Source organism: Lichenostomus cassidix, chromosome 25, assembly GCF_008360975.1.
Source record: "Lichenostomus cassidix isolate B80296 chromosome 25, HeHo_3.0, whole genome shotgun sequence".
In the NCBI taxonomy this organism is placed as follows: domain Eukaryota; kingdom Metazoa; phylum Chordata; class Aves; order Passeriformes; family Meliphagidae; genus Lichenostomus; species Lichenostomus cassidix.
The window spans coordinates 512,682-540,360 of NC_139505.1; the positions used below are offsets into that span (position 1 = coordinate 512,682).

Below are 27,679 nucleotides of genomic sequence, written 5' to 3' on the forward strand. Positions count from 1 at the left end.
TCGTGTTTTCCTAGACACCCTGGTGGGAACATCCTCATCCTTGTCTGCCTTGGTTTCCCTGCCCTGTGAGACCCATCTGTGGTGCAGGCATGAGATGGTTCCTCCACAAATATAATCACTATTTATTTATCCCAGCAGACAGAGTAGAAAAGTGGTGACACATGGAGCAGCGAAGGCTGTTGCCCCCTGGGCTCAGGGGGTTTGTGCAGCGTCCTGTCTTGTGCTACCCTGGGGATTAGCCCCACTTATCAAGGGGAGTGGGAGAAGTGGGGAAACAAAGCATGAGGAGATGCTGGAGCAACCCCTGGAGCAGGGGAGGGTATGTCCCTCTATCCCTCAGCAGTCACATGTGAGTGCTGCAGCACAGCAAAATATGGAGCTGGTGCCTTTGCAGTATGTGGGCACACACCCCACTGCACAGCTCGCACCCCACATCTCCCCCTACCATTGCATACCTTGCACATCCCGCACCCTGTGCACACCCCGTCATCACACCCTGCACTCCCCACTGCACACCTTGCATGCTGCATGCCCTGTGCATGCCCTGCCACATACACCCTGTAGATACCCCTGCTCATGCCCTGCCACATACACCCTGTAGATACCCCTGCTCATTTTGCACCCCTCATGGCACCCTGGTCACACAAGGGCTTTTGCCCATCCACTGCCCGCCAGGGGTCAGTGCCAGCTCTGGGCTCTCCTGCCCAGCTGGAGCTCAGTGCAGGGCAGTTTGAGGCATTTGGAGGGGAACCCCGCCAGGTGCTGCCTCCCTGCCAGACCCTGTCAGCTTCTGCTGCCAGAGCAAAGGCGGATCCAAGGAATGTGACACAGGGCTGTATCCCCATCCATGCAGCATCACCCAGGGCAAACTCCTCGAGAGCAGGTGAGGGGTGGGCATGGGCGTCCCCTGCTCTGTGGACACAAGAGCCCAGGGTGCCAGCAGGGACAGCGGCTGGGCAGGAAAGTGGCCTTAAGGACAGCAGGGTGGCCCTGGGGACAGCCCTGAGAGCAGCTGCAGAGACAGGCTGTGAGGAATGGGGCCAAGGCTCTGCTGGTGCAACCACCAGGCTCCCAGCTGAGCACACATGTGGCTGCACACACACACGTAGGCACACCCACCCACCCACACATACCCACACCCTATGGGGCTGCAGGACCCCCAACCCCCAGCCCACAGCAGCAGCAGCACATGCAAAGCAGGTGGCAGCAGTTGGCATATGCGTGTGTGACACACGGGAGAGGCGGGTGTGCATGTGCCATGTGGGGCACAGGAATGGGAGGTGCACTAGAACTGGGAGGGGAGTGTGTGTTTGTGTGTGTGTGTGTGCGTGTGTACGGGGCAGTGCCAGTCCCGTGTGTACAGCCCAGCAGGGGTGTGTGCATTGCTCAGCAGGGGAGGAGGTGTGGGTGTACTCAGGTATGTGTCACGTTCACACACGTGTGTCTGTGTGCACCCATGTGTGTGCATGTGCACAGGTCTGTGTGTATGTGCATGTGCAGACGCGCAGGGCTGCGTATGGGTGTGTGCGTGTGCATTCATGTGACCACAGGTGTATGCACATCTGTGTATGCATGTATGAGCACAAGTAGACCTGTGGGCATGTATGTGTGTATGCACACGTGCATGTGTGTGAGCATGTACACATATGTGCATGTGTGTGTGAGCACGGGTGCAGATGCGGGTATGTGCACACCTGTGTCTGTGTCTCCGTGTGTTCTCATGTCTGTGTATCCTCCTGCTATCGTGCCCATGTCTCCTGTGTTCCCAAGTCCATGCATCCCCCTGTTCCCATGTTCGTGTGTTCCGTGTCATCATGTCCCCTAAGTCCCCATACCCGCGTGTCCCCCGTGTCCCCGGTGTCCCCCAGGCCCACGTCCCTCACCCCCCGTCCCGCCCCCGCACTCGGCGCATTCTCGGCCCGCCCCTCGCGCACGCGCACAGCCCCTTCCCGGCGCTCCCAGGCACGCGCGCACGCGCGGCCCCAGTCTCAGCCGTGACCCCGCCCCGGCCTCGTGCGGCTGTTCCCGGGACAGACCGGGACCCTCCGCGACCCTCCGGGATCTCCCGGACCCGCCGGGCCATGAGCGCCCCGGAGCCGCCGAGCCGCGGGATGCTGTTCGCCGAGACCCAGCTGAGGCGGCACGGCTGGCGCCGAGGTGGGGCCGGACGGGGGTCCCCGGACCGCGGTCCCCGGCGTGTCCCGCCCCACCTTGGCCCTCCCTGAGCGCCCCCGACTGCCCCCAGCCCCCGGCTCCTCCGAAGTCCCGGCTCCCTCTCCCAGGCCCCGTGTCCTCCCCCAAGCCCTATCTTTCTCCACGAGGCCTCAGCTACCCCCAAGCCCCGGGACCCTGCAGTCCCCGGCAGCCCCCAGGTCCCCACCCCAGACCCCCGTGGTCCCCAGAGCCCGGTGCCCCCCCGCCCTCTTCCTACAGGACCGGGTCTCGACCTCGCCCCCAGCCCTCGGGGTCCTGCTGCGCCCCTGGGCCGTACAGGGGGTGAGGATGCCTTGTTGGCAGGGCAGGGGCTGGGCCGGCGGGAGGACGGCATCGCCGAGGCCATCCGGGTGAAGGTGAAGTGCGACACGGCGGGGGTGAGTGCAGCCCCCGGCCCGGCCCTGGCCCAGTTTCCGCTGCCCACTGCAGCCATTCTGGCGGCTCCTCTGCACCCCACAGGTGGGACACGACGCGGCGGAGCCCTTCACCTTCCACTGGTGGGACCACGTCTTCAACAAGGCAGCTGCCAACATCGCTGTGGAGGCCGGGCAGGTGGGAGGGCTGGGGGGTGGCGGAGGGCACCGTGGTTGGACAGGGATGGGGTTGAATGTAGGGGAGGATGTCGGGGTCCCATTGGTGACTCCTGTATTGCCACTGTGACCCCCCAGCCCCTGTCAGCAAGCAGCACCTTGCACAGGGACTGTGGTGGCAGAGAGGTGCTGCTGGAGGTGAAGCCTCTTGGACAAATCATTCCCAAACCCTTTCCCTTTTCCCCCCAGGATGGCATCTCTGTAAAGGCACTTTCTGAGCAGGGAGGCAGGATCAGCAATAAGAAGCCACGCAAGGCTAGCAGTAGCAGGAGCCTGCTGTATGGCCGCTTTGTGAAGGTAACCAGCCTTCAGGAGCTTGGCGGCTGCATGGCCCCCAGAGCCCTGTCTTCCTTGTTACCCTTTCTCACAGCCCCTCTGTCTCTGTCCTCAGTCAGCCACACTCACAGCCTCTGGGGAGGAGTCAGTGACACAGCCCACCAGCAGCTCTGAGAGCAGTGAGGACGAGGAGAAGCTGGACCTCTCTTCGACCAGGAGGTGAGGCTGGGCCCCACCCCTCAATGGCAAGGGACAAGGGCTGCGAGGTGGAGCCCTGGTTCAGTCTGTGTTCTCTCCACATGGATGATGGGGGTGACACGGCCCGTCTGTGTCCCACAGGCTGACGGACGAGGAGCTGGTGCAGGCGTGTGGTGGCCGCACAGCACACAAGTGAGTGGCTGGAGGGGTTGCACGGCTGGGCTACCCCCTCCCTGTGGGGGCTGTTGAGCAGGCTGGGCACATTCCCTGCTGGGGAGGTGCCAGTCCTTGCTGACCGTGGTCGTTGCAGGGGCGCCCGTCATGGCCTGACCATGAGTGCCAAGCTGGCGCGCCTGGAGGAGCAGGAGCGAGCCTTCCTGGCCACATACCGGCACAGGGAGCAGCAGCAGGAGCCCCTGGAGAGCAGCCAGGGCAAAAAGAAGAAAAAGAAACAGTCCAGGGATGGAGCTGACCCCAGGGTGCCACAGAGCCAGGAGCCAAATGGAGAACAGGAGGTGTGGGAAGCAGAAAAGGTGAAGAGGAAGAAAAAGAACCAGGGACCAAGCAGAGAAGAGGAGCTGACAGGAGAGGAAGAGGTCGTCAGGAAGAAGAAGAAGAAAGTGAAAGAGCCTTGTGAAGAAGAGGAGGGGAAGGTCATGAAGAGGAGGAAGAAAAAGAAGCCAGAGCCAAGCACAGAAGAGGAGGTAGTAGAAGAGGAGGTGAAGGCTGCAAAGAGAAGGAAGAAGCAGCAGGAAAAGGAGAACAAAGAAGTGGTGGCTGAGACAGATGTACCTCTAGGAGACACAGATGGGCCAAATTTGGGACACAGCCCTACCAAGAGGAGGAAGAAGAAGAAGAAGAGGGATCCAGAGTGAGCAGGTGCCATGGCTGCTGTGCAGCTGCTGGTCCCACCTGCCTCTGAGGGTGCTGATCCTGGTGCTGGTGGATGCCCAGGGGTGCTCTGAGCATATCCCAGACAGACCCCAGCACTGTGGCCCAGCTGCCTGGGGATGCTGGGCTAGGACAGGTTGATCTGGAGCTGGATTCACCCAGAGTCTTCAGGGGTAACCCCAGTTTCCCCCAAGCCCTGGGGCAGGGACCCGTTTGCCGTGGGCCTGTCACAAAGGGACACAAGGACAGACCCTGCAGAGTATTGAAATATTTTTTCAAGGGCATGAATAAATCTTTATTGCAATCAGACTACCCTGAAATGTGAGTGCTGGCATGAGCAGCAGATCCTGGAACACCTTTATACCTGTAGCACTTGGATTAGACAGCAACCCCAAACACAGCCCCTCCTCCGGCAGCCCCTCACTGCTCCCATCTCCTGGGCCTTCTGTCTGCAGTGACCTTTGATCTTGCTGGGTCACACCGAAGCCCAGCAAGGTGCTGAGCACCCTCCTAGCAGAGGCTTGGGCAGAGTTTGGCCCTGGTGTGCAGTGCTGAAGCTGAGCCTGGGCCCCCCCAGCCCCTCTGGCCCCAGCTCTAGGTCAGCTGCAGGACGCAGTCTGTGCTGGGGTATGCTGGCAGGTTTAGAGCATATTTCTCCTGGAGTGCAGGGGGCACAAACCTGCCCCCAAGGAAGTGGTACCGGCCAGTAAAATGCATCGCCGCCTTCTTGGGTGCCGTGAGGGAGATGAGCATGTCGGGCTGGAGGCCATCTGCCTTCCCCTTCTCCACGTCCCAGCCTGCAACGAGCCCCACAGCCAGGCTGCAGCCAGGACCACCCTGGTCAGGCACCTTCCTCTGGCAGGTGCAGCCATTACTTACCCGAGGGGATGTCGATGCTGGCGACGGGCACCGTGACACGCTCAAGAGTGCTGAGGATGCTGCCAAAGGGCTCCCGCACTGCTCCCTTGAAGCTGAATCCGAAAATTGCATCCACCACCAGGCCGTAGAGCTCGTCGATAAACGCAGCCTGTGGCAGGGACAGCAGCATGTGAAGGGCAGCCCTGGCCACAGCTCTGGGGCCAGTGCTCCCAAGCTGGGGGCTGCTCCTCACCTCTGTGGGGAACTCTGGGAGAAAGGGAATATCCATCTTCTTGCACTGGGTGGTCAAACCTTCAAAGAGGGGTTTGCTGGGGCGCTTGGGGTAATACACGGTTGGCTGGTAGCCCTGCAAGAGCAGAAGGGACCTGAACTAGTCCCCCTCGGGCACCAGCAGCAGCCAGAGGAGTGCAACCTTGGAGCCCATAGGCACAGGGGTGCACAGAGACTCACACCCTCATGGGGACCCTGCAACTGCATGTGCAAGACTCACAAACATCTTCAGGTGCCGGGCGCAGACCAGCCCATCGCCGCCGTTGTTCCCTGGCCCACACACCACCAGCACAGCGGGCTGGCTCGTGGTGAAGGAGCTGGGTGGGTAGGCCTGATGGGGAGCAAGAGGAACAGGGTTATGACGGGGAAGCGGGCCCAAGCCATGGGGCCAGGACTTCCCCACACCCTCCACCCTGGGACTGGCACAGCTTTGCCCATGGGACCAGGACCATTCCCAGGATCACCACCTGTCTCCCTAATGCCCACCTTGGTAGTGGGCAACCCCCACAATGCTGCTGGCAGTGGTGCAGCTCAGCCCACAGCACCAGGACCCCCTACTGTCCCCTGGGACCCCCACCTTGGCAATGGCAGTGGCACAGCTCAGCCCTGCCAGTTCCATTAGCTGGTCCACGCTGAACTGGTACTCAGTGAAGAGCTCCTGGTCGATGGCCTGGGCCTCCTCCTGCCTGGGGAGGGAGATGGCACCCCTGGGTACCCGAAAATCTGGCCAGGCTCAGCCTGGGGGCTGCTATGATCCCCTCGAATTTGCATGAGCCGGGAGGGGACACACACAGGGTCCTATTGAGCCTCCATGCACATCTGCACTCCATCCCCATGTCCTGCCTGCCCCTCTGCACCCCTCAGCCGCCTCCCCATGCCCTTTGCACCCCTCAGTCTGCCTGTATGCTGTCCCGCCCGACCGCTCACCGCCTCCCGTGCCTGCTCCGTTCCGCCCGCCCCTCCCGGCCCTGCGGACCCCCGGCTCCCCTCCCACCTCCCTCCTTCCCCCCGGCCCTACCCCAGGAAGCGGAGCCCCGTCGGGACGGACCCCGCGCTGGGGACGTGCATGGCGCAGCGGGGGAGGCACCGGCACCGCTCCCGGTCCCAGCCCCAGCCCCAGCCCCGGTCCCGGCACCGCCCGCCCGCCCTTGCCGCCGCCACCAGCAGCCCCAGCCCCAGCAGCGCGCGCGGGCCCGGCATGCGGCGGGCACGGCCCGGTACGGCCTGGTACGGCCCGGTAGCAGTCGGTACGACCCGCACAGCGCCCGGAGCTCCACGGAGCAGGCGCGGGGTCACCCCGGGGCGGAGCGCCCATCATGGCGCGGCGGGGCCGGGGCGGAGCCGCGCAGGGCCTGCAGTGTTTCCAGGCCCCGCCGGGACTCCGCGATTCTTCCAGCCCCTTCATTTCCTCCCCGGGACCGCGACGTGCAAAGGATGGTGGAAACGGAGCGGAGTTAAAACCGTGTTGGCTCAACGGCCCCCCCCCCCCCCCTTCGGTTTGGGCCTGCACAGGCCCCCCGAGAAACTGCATCTCCTCCCGGTCCTCCCGGTCACACGAGGCTGCAGACGCGGGACAGAGTCCTGGTCCCCGTGCGAGATCGCCGGCGGGACCAGCAGCCGGCGGCAGTGGCAGGGGAGTCATTGTCAGGGCTGCGAGGTGGCAGAGGCGTCATGGGGGAGTAAGGGTGTTCAGCAAGATGCAAAATGGAATAACCAAATTACAGAATTACAGACTGTTTTGGGTGGGAAGGGATCTTAAAGCCCATCGTGTCCCACCCCTCTGCCATGGGCAGGGACACCCTACCACTAGACCAGGCTGCTTCAAGCCTTGTCCATCCTGGCCTTGGACACTGCCAGGGATGGGGCGGCCACAGCTTCTCTGGGCACCCTGTGCCAGGGCTTCACCACCCTTACAGCCAAGAATTCCTTCCCAGTATACCAGCTATCCCTGCCTTCTGGCAGTGAGAAGCTGTTGCCCCTTGTCATTTCAAGCCCTTGTCCAAAGTCCCTTTCCAGCTCTCTTGGAGCCCCTTTAAGCACTGGAAGACAGGAGTGGGCAGGAGATTCATATCGGGGTGCTGGAAACCACCCTTAGATCTGCTGCCCCGTCCATAGGACATGGTTTTGGTGTTGGCTACGAGGTGCCCCAGCCCCTGTGACTTTTGGCTTGGGGCCATGTCCATTGCAAGAAACAGGGCTGTCCCAAGCCCTGCTGGGGTCTCCACCCATGAACCCTCCCCTCAGAAGACACTCTGGAGCCCAAACCTCCCGTCCACTCCCTTGCCCACTCTCCCAAGGCATCACCTACCGCTCTGGAGGCCTAGGCTGGAGGGTTTGACGGTCATGATTCCCTGTGGAATGCAGTGTGAGACCCACAGGCCTAGGCTCACTGGGGAAGCGATGCTCTGGTTGTGTTTGATGCTTACATAGCCGGAGGCTATGGGGTGGCTTGGCTGGGTGCAGGGAGCTGGTGGTGCTGTTACTGGGAGAGAAGTGAACCTCATGTGGCAGTTGTGGAGAGCATCTCTGACAAACTCTCCCCTACCACATCATGACTGAGCCCTTCACAGGGCCCAGCTGCAATTACCCCTAATGCACTCCCCAGAATTATGTATCTTTAAAAATGTCTGGATTTTCACCATTAACCATGAGAAATCCCTGGTGCTGCAGGGGTATTTGGGTGCCAGGGGCTGTACTGAGGTGCCTCCCCCTTGCCCACCCACCTGTTAGCCTGGGGCTCACTGTGATACCCTGGAGCTGAGTTGGGACCATCCTCATCCTCCCCAGAGGTGCCTAGGACACCATATAAGTTGCAAGGCTCCAATGCAAGACCACCAGTCGGGGCCACTTCTGTGCCTGCAGGAAGGAAGGACAAACAGGCAAGAACACAGTATCAGACTGTGTCAAAGCCTCAGCTCCATCAGGAATTGCCTGGATGGCTCAATCCCACGTTTAGTTCACACCCTCTCACCTGAACGCCTGGGATGTGCTCCTGGCACACACACATACAGCTCGTCCCCAGCCTGGGCTTTCCCCCTAAAGGACATGGAGTGAAGGAAGGCAGGCTTGTCTCCTATGTGATGCTGGAAACTCATTCCAGAGGAAGAAGAGAGAGGATGGCAGCTCTCCTACTCACACTTCGCTGTCCCGGAGCTTTGTCCCACTGGTACGGGGGAGCGTGGAGCAAAACCGTAGCTGGCCAGGCTCCTGATGGGATTAACACAGGTGTCCCTCTGCCCAGCAAACTCAGGCACCTCTTGCCACAACCTCTACTGGGGTCCCAGTTCCCAGCTCCGCAGTGTGTCCCATGCCCTGGGTGATGCTCACCAGGGCTGGGGTGGGTGCCCAGCCCCCGCGGTAGGAGAGGTGGCTGAGGCGGAGCCGGTGCTGGATGGCATCCGTGAGCTTGTGCACGACCCGTTTGTGGGCAGCTCTGGGGCTGTCCTGTGGTGGAGAGAGACCACATATATGATGAGCTGACTGGGTCTGCCCCAGGGCTGGGGCCAGTGCCCTGTGATGCACTGTGACCCTGGGGTATCCCATCATGTCTTACCTGACAGTGGGAAAGCAAAATCAGGGCCTCCTGATAGTGCCTGATGGCTTTCTGGGGGTCTCCTAGGTGGAAGCACACTACGCCCAGCGCCTCGCATGCTTGCCACTGTCCCTGCAAGTCCCCTGGCAGGCAAAGGGCTGCATCAGTCCCAGCATGGCTCAGCTGAGATCCTGGGCAAGCAGCATCACCCAGCTCGAGTCCACTTGGCACCCAGATGCTGCAGACTCCCCCCAGGGTGTGCCTGTGCCTCTCACCCGAGTCCCGGAAGGCTTGCAGGGCGTGCAGGTAGTTCTCCACAGCAGCGCTGTGGTTCCCCAGCTGGCTGCAGGCATACGCCAGGTTCCCAAAGCACTGCCCCTGAGCCCTCCGGTTCCCCAGAGCACCTGGAATTGGGAACACTGGGCTCCATCCTGAGCTGGCACATCTGGCAAAGCCAAGAGCCAGAGATACCAGTGTGACCTACCATGCAGCGCGACTGCACGCCGGTGCCAGCCCAGCGCTGTGCCGAAGCTGCGCAGGGCGTTGTGGGCAGCACCCAAGTTCTGCAGCAGCATAGCCTCCTGGCGCCGGTCCTGCTCCAGCTCCCCACCACAGAGCCCAAGGGCCTGCTCAAAGCTCTCGGCAGCCAGGGAGAAGATGTGGAGCTGGGAGTAGCCGAGGCCGATGTCGTTGTAGAGTTTCCCTGGGGGCAGAGAGGAAAAGCACGGGTGGGAGCTGCTCCCCAGGGCCCTGAGAGAGGAGGATGCAGTGCAGCATTACCTCGCAGGGCCAGGCTGGGGATGGTCTCGCAGAGTGACCGGCACTGGGCAAGGATCCTGGCGATCTCTGCCGCCCGGAACTGCCGGCTCTGCAGCATGGAGCTGCTCGCCCTGCTCAGAGCCACCGCAGTGGCCTCGGGGCTCTCTGCAGCCGCGTAGGTCTGCGCCGCATCCAAGAAGCACCGTGCAGCTCGTGCTGGCTCCTGCATTCCCAGGTAGCAGCAGCCCATCTGCACAGAGGTTCCTGCTCGGCCGCCAGCCCGTGCAGCGCTGTTGTGGCTGGCAACTTTGTCAAAACACTCCAGAGCCTTTGGAAAATCCTCTAGCCCTTCATGAGCCGCCTCAGCATTAAAATAAATGCTCCCCAGGTGCTCCCCGCTCTCTGCCTCTGAGGGCTGGGACTGGAGGAGGAACTCAAGACCCTTTTTGGGCTTACCAGTCTCCACATAGGCAGCCCCTAGGTTGAAGGCACAAGCCCTGTGGAGCTGAGGGCTCACCGTGTCCCTGGAGAGGAGCAGGGCCTTCCTGAAGCACCCCACTGCCTCCCGCCCAGCGCCCAGAGCCAGCGCTCGGTGCCCAGCTCGTGTGAGGCCCTCGATTGCAGCCACCCGCCCTGCCACCTCGTCCTCTCCCTCCCAGGCATCTTCCCTGGCCTTGGCCTTCTTTGTTTTCTTCCATCTCTTCTTGCAGCTGGTGGGGGCTGCAGGGGCTGCAGGGGTGGTGGTGATGGTGGGGGCAGTGGGGTCTGTGGGGGTGGTGGGCTGCACTCCCAGGTCAGCAGCCTCTTCCGAAGCCATAGGTAGGGGCAGTGACCTGCCTGCAAGAGAGAGAGATGCTTAGGCAGCCAAGCCAGCATGGTCCTGCCAGGGAGCACTTCAGACGAGCAGTGCTACTTTATATTACTTATGAAAAATAAGGGATGTCTTGTAGCCCGTTTGCTATTAAATTTCAGGAAGGAAAAAGGCCTTTCCATGAAGGACCCCACAAACCGTGGTGGTCACCAGAGAGGAAAGAGGTCACTGGGGGAGGAGGAAGGACACTGCAGTATAGAGTGGGATGTTCCTGGGGTGCCTTTTTGGGAGGCAGAATAACGGGTTGCACACACTTACTGTTTGCTCTTCAGGTGCAAAGAGTGCCGAGAGTGGGGAGCAGAGGGACAGGGCATCCCCACCACTGCAGCCGCGTCTCTGCTGCAAGCCACGGCTCTCTTGACGTGGGGATGGAGGGTGTCCGAGGGGCCTCTGCGCTTGGGCTGCCTGGAGAGTTGCCTGGAGTGGGTTGCAGCCTCTAGTGATGGACTCTGGCGCTGGAGCACAGCCGGGTTCTGAGCAACAGGAGCGTGGCAGGTGGTGGCACAGGCTGGGACAAAGCCAGGCCTGTTCCTGGGAAAGCACATCCTGCAATGGCCCCGCTGGCTCCAGTTTCATCCATGTCAGCAGTGTGGTGTGCAGTGCCATGGTAACTCGGTGCAGCAGTGCCAGCGTGAGACCTGTGATGGATGGATGGGAAAGCTGTGTGATGGACAGGACAGCCGTGTGATGGATGACACAACCGGCTCCTCACTGTCTCAACAGCTTGTGGCAGGCGCTGGGGGCTTGATCCATAGAGAGGCTGATTCATGCTTTGGAGCAGGTTGATGGGTGAGCTTGGAGCAGCAGGGGTACAGGGCACCGCTGGGCTGCGCAGCCCATCCTTGGTCTGGCACAGCCCTGGCCCCTTGACACAACCCGTGGAGTCCCCCAGCAGCCCCTGCCTGGCCCTTCACGCATGAGTTCCCGCTGAACCTCGGTGTCTGCCACCCTCTGCACCCACGGACTCCCCCCGCACTCGAGGGTGTGACCACCCCCTGCACCCCAAGGCTCCTCCTGCAACCCGAGACTCCCCTTGCTCTCTCGGTGTGTCCCCCCTCGCTCTCTAGGTGTGTCCCACTTCATTCTCTCCCTGTCACCTCCCCGCACCCCCGGGGCTCCCCCAGCTCCCCGGCGTGTGTCCCACTCCCACTCTCCCTCCCCCAGGGCTCCCCCCGCTACCGCCGGTACCCGGCCGCCCCCGGTGTTCCAGTGTCCCGGTGCGGGGGGCGGTGCCCAGCGGCCCCCGCGCGGAGCCACGTGGGCGGCGGGAGATTCAAACCGCGGGCGGAGCCACCGCGGCCATGGAGGGAGCAGGGCAGGGGCGCTGTGAGTGATCGGCACGAAGGGGGAGTTGCGGGGGGGGGGCGGTAATGGGGGTGCGGGCAGGTTTGGGGGCGCATGAGGATGAAGGGAGCAGGCGTGTCGGGGTGCAGGGAGACGAGAGGGGGCAAGTCTGGGGTACTGGGGGAGGACAGGTAGATCTGGGGGTAGAGGGGCTGGGGGAACAGGCAGGCCTGGGCTGCAGGGGAATGTGAGGGGACAGATAAGTCTTGGGGGTTAGGGGGCTGTGGGGACAGGCAGGTCTGGGGCGCAGGGGAGGGACAGGGACATCTGGGTGTGCAGAGGGATAGGAGGAATAGTCAGGTGCAGAGGGTTGAGGGGGACAGGCGGGCCTGGATGCGGGTAGAGGGGTGGCAATGGCAAGGTGCCAGGGACCAGGGGACAAACTGGGGGGGACATATTTTGAGGAATGGTTTGCTGGGGGACAAACCCACCACCTAGCCAGGTGCCCCCTAGAAGTCATGGGTGCCTCCAGCACCAGCAGTGTCAAAGGACCCCAAACATGCAGTTGTATTCCCAACCCCCTCCCCGGGTGCCGGTTCTGGGCCCTCCCCCACTGCAATGTCAACTCTGGTAGCCGTTATTTGGGAAAAAGGGAAATTGGAAACTTTCCTCCCACTGCCGGAAGGGCCTGGCTGGTGTCACTATGACGCTGATGCCACTCCCACGAGGACTGTGGGAGGCTACTGCACCCAAAGCCTGGCTTGCTTTTCCAAATCTTAGTTTCGGTGGCCATGGAGGCTTCAAAAAGCCCCCCTGAGCAAGGGGCTCTGACGGGGCCCCCCTTCCTGCCCAGGTGAGCGCCTGACTGCAGATGAGATGGACCAGCAGAGGAGGCAGAATGTTGCTTACCAGTACCTGTGTCACCTGGAGGAAGCCAAGCGGTGGGGCTGCATCTGGGGAGCTCCTCGAACTCAGATTTGGGGGGAAAAGGGGAGGGCATGACAGCAGGGGGAATGGGTGGGGAGCGTCTAGAATGCTGCAGGATGCTGCCTGGATCCTGGAGCTTTGTGGCTCTTCAAGGGTGGTTGGGGGTTGGTTTTTTTGTGGGGGGGACGTTCAGCCCTACACCCAAACTGAAAACCACCCAGCAGCAAAAACCTGAGGGCCAAGGTCCCCTGCCAGAGAGGATTTATTGGAATTGGGTTGGGGGGGATGTCCTTTGGGTGCTTTTCTGCCAGGTGGGGTGTGGGGGGTCTGTGACATGCCCTGTCTCTGCCCCGCCAGCTGGATGGAGGCCTGTCTGGGTGAGGGGCTGCCCTCACCCACAGAGCTGGAGGAGACCCTGCGCAATGGAGTCCTCCTGGCCAAGCTGGGCCACTGCTTTGCCCCCGCCGTGGTCCCACTGAAGAAGATCTATGACCCTGAACAGACACGGTACAAGGTAAGCCTCTGGCACCAGAGGGAAGGTGTACCCCTTAGGGTGTACCCCCAAACCTTTCCATTTCTGGTGAGTGCAGAGTGAGGAGGGACTTGCTGATGTCAGTCACTGAGGGACTGTTTTGTAGCAGGCAGCTGCAAAAGGGTCCCTGGGCTGCACTGCCCTTGGGGGTTACAGGTGGTGCCTCTGTCTTTAACCTCCTGCCCTGGCTGGGTTGGTTTGGGGGCAAAGGGGACCTCCGGGGTGGGAGAGAGTGGGGTTCAGCCTGACCTCAGCTCCTCTGTTCCAGGCAGCTGGGCTTCACTTTCGGCACACGGATAACATCAACTACTGGCGCGATGCCATGAGCCATGTGGGGCTTCCCTCGGTAACATCTCCCCTCTGCTTTCCCTAGCCAAGGGACACCCTGGCCTTTACCTTGTGGTAGTACTGGGGGGGTGCTGGTATGGCAGGGAGCTTCGTCTCTGCCTCCCACTCTTTGACACCAGCCTACTTGGGGACTGTCTCTGTGCCACTGCAACCTGAGCTGTCTCTGTCTTGCTGGCAGATCTTCCACCCAGAAACCACAGACATCTATGACAAGAAGAACATGCCCCGGGTGGTCTACTGTATCCATGCACTCAGGTGGGTGCCCTGGCATGGCTGTCATGGGATGTGTTCGTGCTCATGAGCCCTTTGGTGTTGTCACCCATCAGCCTCAGGTGACACAGAAGCGTCGGGAGGGAGAAGCAGGTGATGTCAAAGTATGGGTTTGTATTTCAGCTTGTATCTCTTCAAGCTGGGGCTAGCTCCTCCGATCCAGGACTTGTATGGGAAAGTGGACTTCACAGGTACGGCGCCATGCAGGGAGACTCATGCAGGGCTAGGGGCTTCTGAGGGGGCTTTGCCACCGATGCTCTTGGGGTCCTGTGGCAGGAGAGATGTGAGGAGTGAAGATCTTGGATGAGTTTTGCCAAAGCTGCCTCAGGGATGCTCACCCCAGTGTGGGGATTTTCTGTACTCCTCTTGGTCTGGCAGGGGAGCAGGGGCTCTGCTGGCTGCCCCCGCTCCAGTGCTGGACTACGGGGCTGGTGCTGAGCAGTGCTGCCTCTGTGCTCTGTTCCAGAGGAGGAGATCAACAACATGAAGCGGGAGCTGGAGAAGTATGGGCTGCAGCTGCCTGCCTTCAGCAAGATTGGCGGCATTTTGGCCAACGAGCTCTCAGTGGATGAAGCAGCAGGTGACCAGTGCCTGGGGGAGGAGCAGGGCTGGGCATCAGCCCCTGAATGCCGAATCTGGGGCTAGCAAACTGGGAGGTGGTGCTCTGGGATGCAGTGGGGGGCACCTGGTTGTTCTCTTTCAGCCTGGCACAAGGCTGCAGGAGCTGGCACAGCCCTTTCCTGGCCAGCAGCACCTGGGCTTCTGCATGCCATGGGCTTGCTGTGAGACACTGAGACTTCCTGGGTGTTGGAGACTGCAGCTTGCCTTTAGAACAGGGCGGGTTCCCACCATTGCCCATGGAGTGTCTTGTCCTACTGCATGCAGGGATAGAGCAGATTGTCCATCTGGCCCCCTCCATGTCCCACCTCACCCACCTCCTTCCCTCCGCACCACCAGTCCACGCTGCAGTGTTGGCCATCAACGAAGCGGTGGATCGGGGGGTGGTGGCCCAGACCATGGAGACCCTGCACAACCCCCACGCGATGCTGGTGGGACTGCACGAGGAGCTGGCGGGCGCCTACCAGGAGGTGCTGCACCAGGCCAAGCTGGAGAAGCGCAGCAATGCCAGAAACAAGGTGAGGAAGGCACAGAGGGCTCAGGGGTGGCGGGAGAGGAGCAGCCCCTTTGCTGATGGGCAGGTTGGTGCTTCCAGCTGGAGGGGTCCCTCGGCTAGAGACCATACGGTGCTTGGTGGCTGAAACACAGCCTTGTGCTGAGCAGAAGATGGGGGAGACGATTCCTCTTTGGGGGCTGGTTCACCTTGGGGTTGGGAAATGTGCCCAGGCATCTGCAGGGGACCCCACTGTGCTTGGTGGGGTGTGCTTGGGCAGAAAGCTCAGTGTGAGGAGTCCTCTCCTCACCTGCAGGTGATCCCCGGAGAAGAGGATGTCTACAACTGGTGTCTGACCCAGGCTGAAATCCAAGGGAACATCAACAAAGTGAATGGTGAGCAAAGCTGGGGCTTCCCTCTGGGGTGTCTCCAGGGCTTATGGTGGGACCATGGTAGTCCAGGGCATGGGGAGAGTGGTAGGCATAGCAGAAAGGAGTAATCTGCTCAGGCTAGCCTCAGACCTGGTGGGAAGAAGGGCTGGGTGTGCATTTCCAAGGAGAAATTAAAATGATGGGTATGTAGGCTTCAGCCAGAGCTGTCTTTGCTCCCTGGAGCTGTGGGATGATTTGCCTGCTCACCTCTGGGGTGAATGGGCCTCTTGTAGTGCGTGGGGCTCTGGAAGCGGTGGACAATGCCCTGGAGCTCCAGGATGTGCTGGCGCTGCACCATGCACTGCAGGACCCCACCCTGGCCCTGCGCTGCCTCCAGCGCGACAACCTTGAGCTCTACTTGGAGCAGCTCAGCACGGACCGGGAGGAGAAGGCACTGGTAGGGGTTGGCAGGAGCCTGCAGTGTGGGGTACCTGTGCTGGGGGGCATGCTGTGGTCCCCAGGAAGAGGGAATCCCCTGGGTGGGGGGGTTGGCAGCTTTCTGCCTGGGGTCTGAGCATGGCTTCTCTGTCAGCACAAGCATGATGAGGTGTGAGACCTGACACCCCTCTCTGCCTGCTGCAGGAGCTGGGCTACCTGGAGCTGCTGGAGCTGGAGGAGGTGCAGGCAGGGATCCTCACAGCGAACCGGAGGGATGAGAAGGAGCGAGCCAGTGAGTGCCTGGAGGGACACTTGTTGCAAGTTCTGCTGCCTGGTGCATCTCCAAGAGCCAATGGCCCTGCTGGCAGCCTGACCCTGAGGCAGGGCATGGCCACCTCCTGCAGCCCCCCTGTGCCATCTCCCCTGTCTGTCCCTCAGTGCTGCGGGCTGTTGGCCGGATCAATGCTGCCGTGCGCCAAGGGGTGCCGGCAGAAACCTTGGAAGCACTGATGGACCCTGCAGCGCAGCTGCCTGCTGTGCACCCCCCTGCTGCCCCCCTGTACCAGCACCAGCTGGCCCTGCTGCAGCACCAGCACCCACAGGTGAGAGACCCTCAGGGATGGGCACTGGGTCCCCTTGACTGTGGGTTGGTTGGTGCCTCTGCTAGGACTGGGTGATGCTTCTGCTGCTGCTTCCCTGCGGGTGCTGGGATGAGGTTATGGGGGCTCAGTGTCTCTGCCTGCCCCATGCAGGGCAAGTTGGCACAGGAGGAGCTGTTTGTGGCTGTGGAGATGCTCTCGGCTGTGGCACTGGTTAACCAAGCCCTGGATGCCAGGGACACCAACAGGCTCTGGAGCAGCCTGGTCAGCCCTGCCATGGGCCTCTCAGAAATTGAGGATGCAAATGCACAGCGGTGAGTTGGGCTCTGTGTTGGGGGTTGGTGTGAAGAAATCCTGTGAGAGGAGCTGGCTGGGGGACCTGAGCTTTTTGTGGGCTTGTTCCAGCGGCCTCCCTATCCTGTGCTTTGCCTCTTCCCTCTGAAGAACTAGACAGCTGGCTCTGGCAGGTGCCCTCCTCCTTGGTGCATTCCAAGCCCTCCTCGGAATGCACTGAGCCCTGCTTGGTATGCACCAAGTCATTGCCCCGTGTCTCTACTGCAGGTACTTTGATGACTTGTTGCAGCTGAAAGGCCAATCAAGGAAAGCAGGAGCTGAGTTCCTGAGCTGGAATGACATTCAGGATAGCATCAACAGCACCAATTCATCAGTGCAGGATGAAAATGACCGTGAGTCCTGCCCATGCGAGGTTTGGGCATGTAGGGGGGATCTGCAGATATCCTGGGGGGAAGGTTGCACTGGGATTCCAGCCCCAGTGAGACACCAGAGAATTTCACACCACCCTGGGCTGTGACTCCCTTGGGTGCCCGGAGCATTGGAGGCGCTGACCCACGTTTCTCTTCCTCCCACACAGGAGTCCACGCAGTCCGACTGGTCAACGAGGCACTGCTGCAGGCAGACCCTGAGAAGACGCTGGCGGCATTGCTGCTGCTGGCACCCTCCCTGCCTGACATCGCCCTCCCAACCGCCCCGCGCTACCACCACGTCCTGTCCAGGACACAGAGGCAGAAAGCCCAGGTGGGGTGGGGGTCATCAGCTGTGGAGTACCTCCATGGCAGCACAGCATCCCCCCCAGACATGGGGTGTCCCACCTTGGTAACAAGACTGTGAAGTAACCCCCACTCCACCAGTGAAGCATCTGCAAAGCAGGAGGTGCTCAAGAGGGGCTGCCCAACTCACTAGACCCTATCTCACAGGCCACAGAGGACAACAGAGCTGTGCTTTGGTGGGAAGAGATCCAGGAAGGGGTATGCCAGGCCAACCAAGACACAGTGGCAGCCAGGAGCAGTGAGTGTTCTCCCCATGTGCGTGCTGCTGTGGAGGCTGGGAGACAAGAAGGGGCTGACATGAGCCCACTCTGCTCTCACAGTGGCTTTGGGCACGGCTGCCATCAACCAGGCTATCAAGGAAGGGAAGGCGTCGCAGACGCTGCGGGTGCTGTGTAACCCTGACGTGGCTCTGCAAGGGGTAGTGAATGCCTGTGCTGATGCCTACCAGGAGCAGCTGGCAGCTGTGATGGCCACCAAGAGACCAGCAGGTAAAGCCCTGGGGGCTGCAAAACCTCACCCACCCTGGTAGCCTGGGGTGCACCCCTGCCCAAGGTGCTCGGGGGGAGCAGCACTCTCCAGCAGCTCCCATCCATCCCGGCATGCAGGGAGCGTGAAGCCATGCTGGATCCAGCACAGGCTGCTGGATGGTGCTGAGTACTACCTGAATCTGCAGACCTTGGAGGGCAGCTGGCAGCGCCCACACAATGGCAGCTTCAACGCCACCCACCTGAGCCGGGAGGAGATCCAGGTATGTCACGGTGGGGCTGGGTGGGCACTGGTGGCATCACTGGGGCTGAGCTCATGCCTTGTGTCCCTGCAGGAAGTCATCACCCGTGTGACAGTGGCGCATGACCGGGAGCACCTGTGGGCGTCCAACGTTGCCTTGGTGGTGAGGCTGCAGGCGCGGCTCCGGGGCTTCCTTGTTCGCCAGGAGTTCGCGGCACGATGGCACATCCTGCGGGAGCAGTGGCCAGCTGCTATTAGGATCCAGGTGACACAGCCAAAATCTGCCCCTCCTCTGAGCACAGAGACACAAACCATGGGTGGCTGCTTGCAGCATCTTCTGGCGGTTCCAGGGAGTGCCGGCCCTTGCTGCTCTGCAGTTTTACTTCTGGGACCCCCTAGGTGCTGCAGAGGGCAGTGAGGGGCTTGTTTCTCTCACAGTAGCTGCTTTGGGTGCTGGTTTCCTCTTCCCCTAAGCTGTGTCATCCTATTTGCTCTTGTGCTCCCTGAAAAACCAGCTGGGAGTCACAGTGACCTCGTACAGGTCTCTCTAGCTGGTGTCTTCTTGTGCCCAGGCTTGTTGGAGGGGGTACAGGCAGCGCAGAGCTTACCTGGAAAGGCTGCACTATCTGAAAGCCAGCACAGAGGCTGCAATCAAGGTTTGGAAGATTCTTTATTCAGCCTTTGCTCCCATGTTGGGCATTGTCGCCTGCTTGTTCAGCTTGCAAGTGTGGCATCTACTCTTGCCCAGTGCAAAGGAGCTGGGGGGATTGTGGCAGCTGGGCCAGGGCAGTGTGTGAGTGGACAGGGGAGAAAAAAAATCATAGAATAGAACTGTTTCCATGGACTCTTTGAGGCTGGAAAAGCCCTTGAAGATCTACACTTGAGCCATTTGAGCCCTTGAGTCCAAAATTTACCCCAGCGCTGCCAAGGCCACCACTAACCATGTTCCCAAGTGCCACATCCATATGGCTGTTAAGTCCCTCTGGGGATGGTGAACACACCACTTTGCTGGGCAGCCTGTGCCAATGCCTGACCGCACCTTCTGTGCAGAAATTTTCCTTAATATCCAAACGAAACCTCCCCTAGAAGTCCTCATGATTTTTCCCCTCTACCCACTCCCTTTGGCCAAGCAAGTCCTTCCAGAATCCAAATGTTTGAACATCTCTCCCAGATCCAGGCGGCTGTGAGGATGTGGCAGGCACAGAGGAAGTACCGGGAGAGGCTGTGCTACTTCAGGCGGAACGTGAGTGAAGGGATGGGAGTGAAACAACTCCTGAGACTGCCTTGGTGGGGATGTAGGAGGATGATCCAGAGCACACAGTTGGATCCCTGTCCCCGAGTGCCCACAGTGCTGATGGAACGAGGAGAACTGGTGCATCCTGGCAGGGGGACAGATGGGAAGGAAAAGGTGCCTGGTGGGTCTGGAAGCCAAACTCTCAGGTTTTGTAAAGTGTGAGGAGAGAAAAGACATTCCAGTTCCTTCAAAAAACATCAATGACTTCAAGATGTCCATCAAGACGGGAAAGAAATTTCTGGGAGACAAAGTGGGGGTGTCAGCTGTGGGAAGTGATGTTGCACCTGTGGAGTTGCTGCAGCTTCTGAAATAGTGAGTGGAGGGAAATGACCACTGAGGAGAGTGTAATCCTGAAATCTCTCCTGGGTTGTGGACACCTTCACGCCAGGCCTTGTTATATTCTTGGCAGTGGGACCAGGCAGCGATGTGCTTGTCCAGCTCTCCTTCACTCCCTGCGTGTTTTAGGGACACTGTGGAAAAATATTTCCCACCCCCTTGTTTGTCTTGGCAGATTAAAGCTGTAGTTAAAATCCAGGCTTTTGTGCGAGCGAACAAGGCCCGTGGGGATTACAGGATGCTGGGTAAGTGCCTGCTTGTTGCTGCTGTGAAGTGTGATGGCTCATTGGGAAGGGCACCTTGCCTCTTCCATTGCTGGCCCTGCACAGTGGGGAAGCAGTGATGGGCAGACCACTGGTGGCCCCTTGGCAAGGACAGGAGTGACAGAGCCTTGGTGGTCCTAGGTCATCTGCCCTGGGGCTGCCCTTGTGCCCCCAAAAGCTTCCTGGGGGCTATTGCATGGCGTTGCTGTGTATTGTCCCATATCCTGGTGCTGCAAGAAGATGCTTTTTGGGGAGGAGGATGAGGCGTCTGGGTGAATGCTGGGAGTCTGAGGGTCTGCGGTGGGGGTGGTCACTCCATCCTCTTGCAAACATTCATGGCATTGCTGTGTGTTGCCACAGTACACGCCAAGAGTCCACCCTTGGGCATTGTCCGGCGCTTCATCCACTTGCTGGAGCAGAGCCAGCATGACTTCTGGGAGGAGTCAGAGGTGCTGCGGCTGCAGGAGGAGGTGGTGAAGAGGATCCGTGCCAGCCGGCAGCTGGAGAGTGACCTGGACCTCATGGACATCAAGATCGGGCTGCTGGTCAAGAACAGAATCACCCTGCAGGTGGGGAGAGTGGGGGAGGACTTGGTTGTCTCATGCAGTCCTGCCCTCCGTGGCATCATAGATTGGATTTGTCTCTGCTTTGCTTTTTAAGTGGTTGGAGGGGTTGGGGAGCACTGGGGTGCCTCTGGCTCTCCCAGAAACTGGCAGAATGCTGGAGCCTTAGGCAAACCCCAGCGCTTCTCTCCCTGCCTGCGTGGCTGCAGGAAGTGGTCTCCCACTGCAAGAAGCTGACCAAGAAGAACAAGGAGCAGCTCTCAGAGATGATGTCTGTGGACAAACAGAAGGGGCTCAAGTCGCTCAGCAAGGAGAAGCGGCAGAAGCTGGAGGCCTATCAGCACCTCTTCTACCTGCTGCAGGTGGGGCTGGGAGGTTCTGCTGTGTCCCCTACAGCTTGGGGGGCAGTGCAGGGACCTAGTCCCCCTCCACCCACACCACTTGGGTTAGCTTGGTGTCCCTCCTCCCTGCAGACACAGCCAGTGTACTTGGCCAGGCTGATCTTTCAGATGCCTCAGAACAAGTCCACCAAATTCATGGAGTCAGTGATCTTTACGCTTTACAACTACGCGTCCAACCCACGGGAGGCTTACCTGCTGCTCCAGCTCTTCAAAGTGGCACTGCAGGAGGAGATCAGGTGGGTGTCCATGGGTGCCCTGGTTTGGGGACAGGCCCAAGGAAAGCTGAACTACATCAGCTTGGATGCTGTTATCTCCTCTGGCTGCTGCCTCCTGCTTGGAGAACACACACACACTGGTCCCTCCCCTCATCCCATCTGCCCCATCTCTCTCCCCAGGTCCAAGGTGGACCATGTTCATGACATCCTGACGGGGAATGCCATGGTGATCCGGCTGGTGGTCAGCTTCTACCGCAACATCCGTGGGCAGAACACCCTGCGGCACATCCTGGCTGGCCCAGTGCAGGAGGTTCTGCAGGACAAGACCCTCAGTATCCGCACAGACCCTGTAGAGATCTACAAGGTGTGGATCAACCAGACTGAGTCACAGAGCGGGCAGAGAAGGTCAGACCCCAGGTAGTGAGGCTTGGCTTGACCACAAGGTGATGGGCATTGGGATGGTGATGGGGATCTTGTCTTCCCTTCACAGCAAGCTCCCGTATGAGGTCAGCCCTGAGCAGGCTCTCAGCCACTCTGAGGTCCAAAGGCGGTTGGATATTTCTATCCACAATCTCCTGGCAATAACAGACAAATTTGTCTCTGCCATCACTTCATCTGTTGACAAGATCCCGTAAGTATCCTGATGGTTTCTGTGCACATGTGGCAGTGCTGTTGGCTCTAAGATGCTTCCAGCAAGGCCTTAGAAAGGAGTTTGGGTTATGGGGGGCTTCCTGGACCCTTTGATGCTGCAGGACTGTTACTGCACTGTCAGCAAGAGGGACCCCAAATATCAGCAGTGTGCCAGGCGCTGGCTTGTTTTTCTGCTCTGTTTCTGGGCGTTTTACTGCTGACATTGGGATGTCTGCCAGGAAGAATCTGAGCTTTGTGGTCATCTCAGAGGATGAAGGCTTCCTCCAGAGTTGCCTGCGCTGGCAGGAGATGAGGGAGCTGAGGGGTGCTGTAGCTGCCAATCCCACCTGTGGGCTTCTCCATCGCCTCAGGGCTGGGGGCTTTGCTGCTTCTTGAGTGATGGGTAGTACGACTGGGCCGGGGTGGACCCACATGCTGACGTAGCTCTCCCTACTCTCTCCTCAGCTATGGGATGCGCTACATGGCCAAAATCCTGAGGATGTCTTTGGTTGAGAAATTCCCCAAGGCCCCGGCAGAGGAAGTCGATAAGGTACCCTAGGGCATCTGTGTGGTTTGGTGGGGTTCAACTGTGTCTGCACATGAAGGGCCAATATCCCTTCACAGAAGGTCAAGTCCTCCTTGACTTAAAAATGTCTCCAAGTCAACATTTTCTGTGAGCTGCTAAGGAAATGCAAGAGTGGGCTTTTCCCTGCCTTGCCATCTCTTCCAGGGGTGTCCTACCAGGCAGTGCAAGGATGAAACATCCTACCTTGCTGAGCTATTGCCTCCCTGGACCCCAGCCCCTGACTTGTCTCATGTCCTAGATCGTGGGGAACCTGCTCTACTACCGCTTCATGAACCCGGCGGTGGTGGCCCCCGATGGCTTTGACATCGTGGACATGTCAGCCGGGGCGGCTCTGCACCCTGACCACCGCCGCAGCCTGGGCTCCATCGCCAAAGTGCTGCAGCACGCAGCAGCCCACAAAGCCTTCAAGGGGGAGAGTGCCCATCTCTGCGGGGTGAACCAGTACCTGGAGGAGACCCACAGCAAATTCAGGTGAGCCCCAGGATGGCGTTGGGGCAGGAGGATGGCTGTGAGCCGGTGGCAGGGTTTTGGGGCTGACTGAAGGGGTCTTTCCCTACAGGAGGTTCATCTCTGCTGCCTGCTGTGTCCCCGAGCCAGAAGAGAGGTTTAACATGGATGAGTACTCAGAGATGGTGGCAGTGGCCAAACCAGTCATCTACATCACTGTGGGGGAGCTCATCAACACACACAAGGTCAGGGCATAAAGCTCATGGCAAGCTCTGTTTCCTCTGCTCACACCTCCTGGGTTTTCTGCTGCTTTTCCTCACATCCATCTGTATCCCACCCCTGGCACAGCTTCCCCCTTTCTGACCCTTTTTTTCTCTTTTAAGCAAGCAAATAACCTAGATTCTGCAGGTTCATCCTTTCCCAAACCTCGTATCTTCTCCGTCTCCTGTCGGGGGCAAAGGGCGTTTTGGCATTCCTTGCTGGCCCTTATTAACTCTCCCTTTGCATCCCATTTTGCCACTGACTCGTTCTTTGCACCATCCAGCTCCTGCTTGAGCACCAGGACTCCATCGCACCACACCACAGTGACCCTCTGCATGAGCTCCTGGAGGATCTCGATGAGCTTCCTACAGTCCAGTCCCTGGCTGGTATGTCAAACTCTGGCACTCCTGGTGGGAGGAGGGTGGACATGGGCACACATACCTTGCACAAAGCTTGAGCTGGATTGCTTTGGGGATGGGAAGCCAGGCCTCTGGCACCCAACACAGCTAGCAGTGCTCTCTCTGCCCTTGCAGGGGAGAGTGTTGCCAGCCTGGCAGACAGTGGTGCTGAGCAGGTGCTCTCCCAGCTCAGCAGAACAGAGATCTCCCTCACCCTCACCAACAAGCTGGTGCCAGTGGCCAGCAGCGAGGAGAGTGACACAAGGAGCCTGCTGCTGAGGTGAGGATGGGCTCTATGGGTGTCAGGAGGTTACTGGGTATGTTGGGAGGGTACTGGGGTCTGGGATGGTCAAGGCGGGCAAGGAAGCCGTGGGAATATTGTGTGGAGGGTGATGGGCTAGAGTGGATGCCTGACATCTCCCTCTGGTCTTCAGCACCAAGCAGATGCTGGTGGATTTGATCCAGTCCCAGCCAGGAGATTCCCTGCCAGAAATCCTGTGGACACCAGCATCAGAGCATGAGGTGGGATGTGTGAGGTTGCTGCTGGGGATGAATTGAAAAGCTTTGCAGGCAAACTGCAAAAGAGTCCTCAGCAAAAAGCTGCTCTGCTTCTCTCAGAGGTTTGGCCACTGCTGTTGTGATCCAGCAGTGACTGGACTCTGGTTTACAGGGAAATCACATGTTCTGGACCAGGGGAGACCTACATCAAAGTGTTGTGAAGGGGTTTGGTTGTTCCATCTCTGTATACCATTCCAGCTGTGTTCCAGGCTCACCCCTTCTCATCCCTAGGAAGCTGCCCACGAGCACCTCGTGTGCCGGCGAGCACTGCAGGATGCCCAGGCCTCTGCCCAGCTGAAGCGCCACCACTCCCTGGCTGCCAACAGCCAGCTCTCCATGGAGGAGAAGAAGCGCAAGATCATCCGCAACCTGCGGCGCTTGGAGAGCCTGGGGCTGGTGCATTCTGCCAACCAGTACCAGGAGCTCATTGACGAGCTGGCCAAGGTGTGCTGGGGGACACTGAGTCAGGGATCACCCCTAAACCCAGCTGAGGTCCCGCCCTGGTGCTCTGGTAAAGCTCAGAATGACATACATTGGCATTCTGGCACTGCTTTGTTTCCTCCAGGACATCCGGAACCAGCGACGTCACCGGCAGCAGCGCCGCCGGGATCTCCTGAAGCTGAGGCAGACCCTTGAGGGCCTCGATGCCAAGACTCTGTTTTATGAGGAGCAAATTGATTATTACAATCAATACATCAAGACCTGCCTTGACAACCTGGCAGCAAGCAACAAGTGCGGTTCCTTACCAAAAATCAGTAATTTAAAGAAAGATACTATTTGTTTTCATTGCTCCCTGGTTGTTGTGAGTTCTGGAGATGCTGGGAGTCTGAGTGGTTGTGGATGGCTGGAGATGAGCTCAGCATGTGGTCCCTTCTCTTCCAGGGTCGGTGGGAAGAGCAAGAAGCTGCCATCGCTGCACTACACGGCAGCCCAGCTGTGGGAGAAGGGGGTGCTGCTGGAGATCCAGGACCTGCCACCCAGCCAGTGAGTAACCCTGGCTCCAGGGCAAGAGCTCTTGCTTGGGGTTATTCAATGTAGGGTCCAGAGTTGGACTTGATGCACTCGATGGTCCTTTGGGTCCCTTCTGACTCAGGATATTCCACAATTCTATGACAGCTTGGGCAGGTAGAGGAAAATAACCGGGGAGGAGGGTGCACATGGGCCACTGTTGTCCTGCCATGGATGGGGCAAGCTGTTTTGTGTAAGAGAACACAGGAAAGTTGGGATTTGCAGTGGGGTTTGGGCTGTGGGTCTGGCTGCTGTGCTGAGGGAGTGCACTGGGTGGGTGACCTGCTCCTTGCTTGTGTTAAAGCTGTGGAGCCTCTTTTGGTAGCAAGTGGCTCTGTCCTCTCAGGTTCAGGAACGTGATTTTTGACATCATCCCCTGCAAGGAATCAGGCAGGTTTGAGGTGAAAGCCAAATTCATGGGGATCGACATGGAGCGCTTCCAGCTCCACTACCAGGTGGGGAGCCTGTCCTGGAGCTGCTGGGGGCCAAAGAGATCAGGGCAGCCAGGGTGTGTGAGGGCTGGCTGGTGTCGCCACACCTGCAGCTCTTGTGGGGACTTGGAGCCCTCAGGGAGCCCTGCCCTGAGCTGGGGGCAGCCTTTCTGAGCATCTTCCCCTGCAACCCCAGCTCCGTGCTGATCCCTGTCCCCAGGGACCTGTGGCTGGGCACCAAGGAGGGCCAGCCAGCCCTGTCCCTTGGCTGGGCATGGCATGGGTGGTGGTGACAGTCCCTTCTCCCACAGGACCTGCTGCAGCTGCAGTATGAGGGTGTAGCAGTCATGAAGATGTTCGATAAGGCCAAGGTCAATGTCAACCTGCTCATTTTCCTCCTCAACAAGAAATTCTTCAAGAAGTAACAGGGTCGGGTGGGGGTAGGGCTACAGGGGAGGGGGACAATGTAAACCTGCCAAAGAGACCTCAGGATTGGTGGTTCCCAGGGCAGGGAAGCTGCTGCTGGCCATGGCACTTTCCTGCATGGATGCAGTGTGCTTGAGCATCTGCAGCCAGCAGTGCTCACCTGGTGAACACAGGGCTCAGCCCCAGCCCTGGGCACCCTGAGCTTGGTACTAAACCAGTGCCTGACCTCCCCACAGGAGAATGTGGCTGCCAAAGCTTTTGCAACATGTGTTGCTTTTAAAATCTGGTTTTTAGCTGGGTAATTTGGCTGTTTAATTCCTGTGTTGTGTCTGCCAGCTGCTCAAGGACACTCTATTTCTGGACACTACACAGGTTTTACTGATATAATAAAGGTATTCTTATATATACATATATATATATATATATATATATATTCTTCACACTAAGGCAGGGTAAATGTCAGAGTCAGTCTTTATATGGAGGGGTAGGGAGAGACCAGAACATAGAAGCAATAACTGCTTGTGAAGACACTCATGAACTCTAGTAAATTGAGGTGAAATAGAAGAATTTTGGTTTTTAAAGATGAGTTTCACTGCTCTTCAGCCAGGGTGGGGGCAGAAAAACAGGAAAATGGCTCAGTGCCACTGCTGTCCCATGGAGGCTTTGAGGGACTGAAGAAGGGACCACATCTCTGGACCATATTGGTGCCTGGCATCTTCTGTGGAACAACCGCACAGCACCATCTCAGTGGGGCTGGTGGTCTCTGTCCCCTCTTCATTTGCCCTGGTGCTTAATCGGTTTTCAAGTGTGGCACAATGACTGTGTTTAGCCATGGCTGCATTTAAAGCACTTTCTCTCCATATCATCCTTTTCCAGCCCCTTCCATAGGATGGGAAGGGAGCTGCTGATGGTCCCAACCTCCTCCCACCCTATCTCCTTTAGGCACGGGAGCAGCCTAAAGGAAGTTTTTTGGGGGTTTAGAATAGGAATCTCCCTTGCTCCTCTGGTAACTGCTGTGGTACCTTGAGGCAGCTCAGTGGTACCTGATCTATCAGCATCTCAGGCTCTGTCTTGTCTTTGGAAAGTGGTGTTTGCTTGTGAGGTTTTTTTGTTTTTTCTTTCTCTTCTGTCATATAAATGCCTCAAAGGATGCTTATGTCTGTGCTGGATTCCTGCTGTGTTGCCTCTGCTCGTTTACTCTAAATAAAGATGTATCAGAAAATGCAGATTTGCTCTGGATGATCATTTCCCTGTGGTCCTCACCTGCTTTGCCCCTTGCTTACCAGGGTCTTTCAGGCTGGTGACATTCCCTACAGCCCCCCATTCCCAAAGCAAGGTGCCCCCTTGGTTTTGGGCTAGAGACACCAGGGATCAGCTCCCTTGCAGCAGTGCCAAGTTAGGTGCTGAGGCACCAACTCAGGCTCTTGCATGGAGAATTTAGGCCACTTTCAGACACACTTAATTCTTAAATAAATACTATGATTACATTTCCTAAAGACTATGATTATATCTCTACAGGAATGAAGTGAGATCAAGCTGCAGCACTTTTCCAGGTTTAAAATAGGGCTAGGCTGCTATTAACCTGTTGGATGCTGCACCATCTGCAGGAACAGGATCCTGGAAAGTTGTTGCTGCATATTATCCAATATCACATTGGGGTTTGTACCTTCTGGTTGCCATATTTATTTTTTTTCCTTCCTTGCCTTCAG

The 27,679-nt window shown here is 58.8% G+C and overlaps 4 protein-coding genes across 6 annotated transcripts; 2 read left to right on the plus strand and 2 right to left on the minus strand.

Annotated features, from left to right (window-relative positions):
- The first annotated feature begins 1,970 nt into the window (after window positions 1-1,970).
- On the plus strand, window positions 1,971-4,478 carry GPATCH4 (G-patch domain containing 4). Its single transcript, XM_085082707.1, has 7 exons — window positions 1,971-2,157; window positions 2,518-2,591; window positions 2,674-2,766; window positions 2,994-3,101; window positions 3,196-3,299; window positions 3,420-3,470; window positions 3,589-4,478. The coding sequence occupies exons 1-7, from the start codon at window positions 2,082-2,084 to the stop codon at window positions 4,151-4,153; spliced, it is 1,071 nt and encodes a 356-aa protein (XP_084938833.1). The 5' UTR covers window positions 1,971-2,081; the 3' UTR covers window positions 4,154-4,478.
- On the minus strand, window positions 4,438-6,551 carry NAXE (NAD(P)HX epimerase). 2 transcript variants are annotated; one of them, XM_085082710.1, is made up of 6 exons: window positions 6,337-6,551; window positions 5,896-6,004; window positions 5,539-5,649; window positions 5,281-5,394; window positions 5,049-5,196; window positions 4,438-4,966 (listed from the first exon to the last, which is right to left on the minus strand). In XM_085082710.1, the coding sequence occupies exons 1-6, from the start codon at window positions 6,516-6,518 to the stop codon at window positions 4,764-4,766; spliced, it is 867 nt and encodes a 288-aa protein (XP_084938836.1). In that variant the 5' UTR covers window positions 6,519-6,551; the 3' UTR covers window positions 4,438-4,763. The 2 variants fall into 2 exon arrangements, with proteins under 2 accessions (XP_084938836.1, XP_084938835.1); XM_085082709.1 differs by having other exon boundaries at window positions 5,896-6,025.
- Window positions 6,552-6,708: 157 nt separating this feature from the next.
- Window positions 6,709-11,624, minus strand: TTC24 (tetratricopeptide repeat domain 24). Of its 2 annotated transcripts, none has more exons than XM_085082699.1 (11): window positions 10,739-11,624; window positions 9,631-10,446; window positions 9,335-9,553; window positions 9,126-9,254; window positions 8,872-8,993; window positions 8,646-8,762; window positions 8,455-8,525; window positions 8,290-8,354; window positions 8,042-8,174; window positions 7,627-7,800; window positions 6,709-6,968 (listed from the first exon to the last, which is right to left on the minus strand). In XM_085082699.1, exons 2-11 carry the CDS (start codon window positions 10,424-10,426, stop codon window positions 6,869-6,871), a joined length of 1,926 nt encoding a protein of 641 aa, XP_084938825.1. In that variant the 5' UTR covers window positions 10,427-10,446; window positions 10,739-11,624; the 3' UTR covers window positions 6,709-6,868. The 2 variants fall into 2 exon arrangements, with proteins under 2 accessions (XP_084938825.1, XP_084938823.1); XM_085082697.1 differs by having other exon boundaries at window positions 8,042-8,168; window positions 8,872-9,041.
- Window positions 11,625-11,707: 83 nt separating this feature from the next.
- IQGAP3 (IQ motif containing GTPase activating protein 3) lies at window positions 11,708-27,196 on the plus strand. Its single transcript, XM_085082711.1, has 38 exons — window positions 11,708-11,806; window positions 12,618-12,705; window positions 13,049-13,205; window positions 13,492-13,569; window positions 13,750-13,826; window positions 13,965-14,032; window positions 14,308-14,421; window positions 14,799-14,977; window positions 15,251-15,347; window positions 15,617-15,780; window positions 15,966-16,053; window positions 16,200-16,363; window positions 16,514-16,674; window positions 16,922-17,046; window positions 17,232-17,395; window positions 17,575-17,665; window positions 17,748-17,915; window positions 18,033-18,175; window positions 18,248-18,418; window positions 18,726-18,809; window positions 19,325-19,396; window positions 19,959-20,028; window positions 20,407-20,615; window positions 20,819-20,971; window positions 21,083-21,246; window positions 21,406-21,630; window positions 21,716-21,856; window positions 22,321-22,405; window positions 22,680-22,912; window positions 23,001-23,133; window positions 23,433-23,535; window positions 23,683-23,827; window positions 23,982-24,069; window positions 24,337-24,549; window positions 24,671-24,837; window positions 24,988-25,089; window positions 25,460-25,568; window positions 25,856-27,196. The coding sequence occupies exons 1-38, from the start codon at window positions 11,782-11,784 to the stop codon at window positions 25,967-25,969; spliced, it is 4,932 nt and encodes a 1,643-aa protein (XP_084938837.1). The 5' UTR covers window positions 11,708-11,781; the 3' UTR covers window positions 25,970-27,196.
- The last annotated feature ends 483 nt before the right edge of the window (window positions 27,197-27,679 follow it).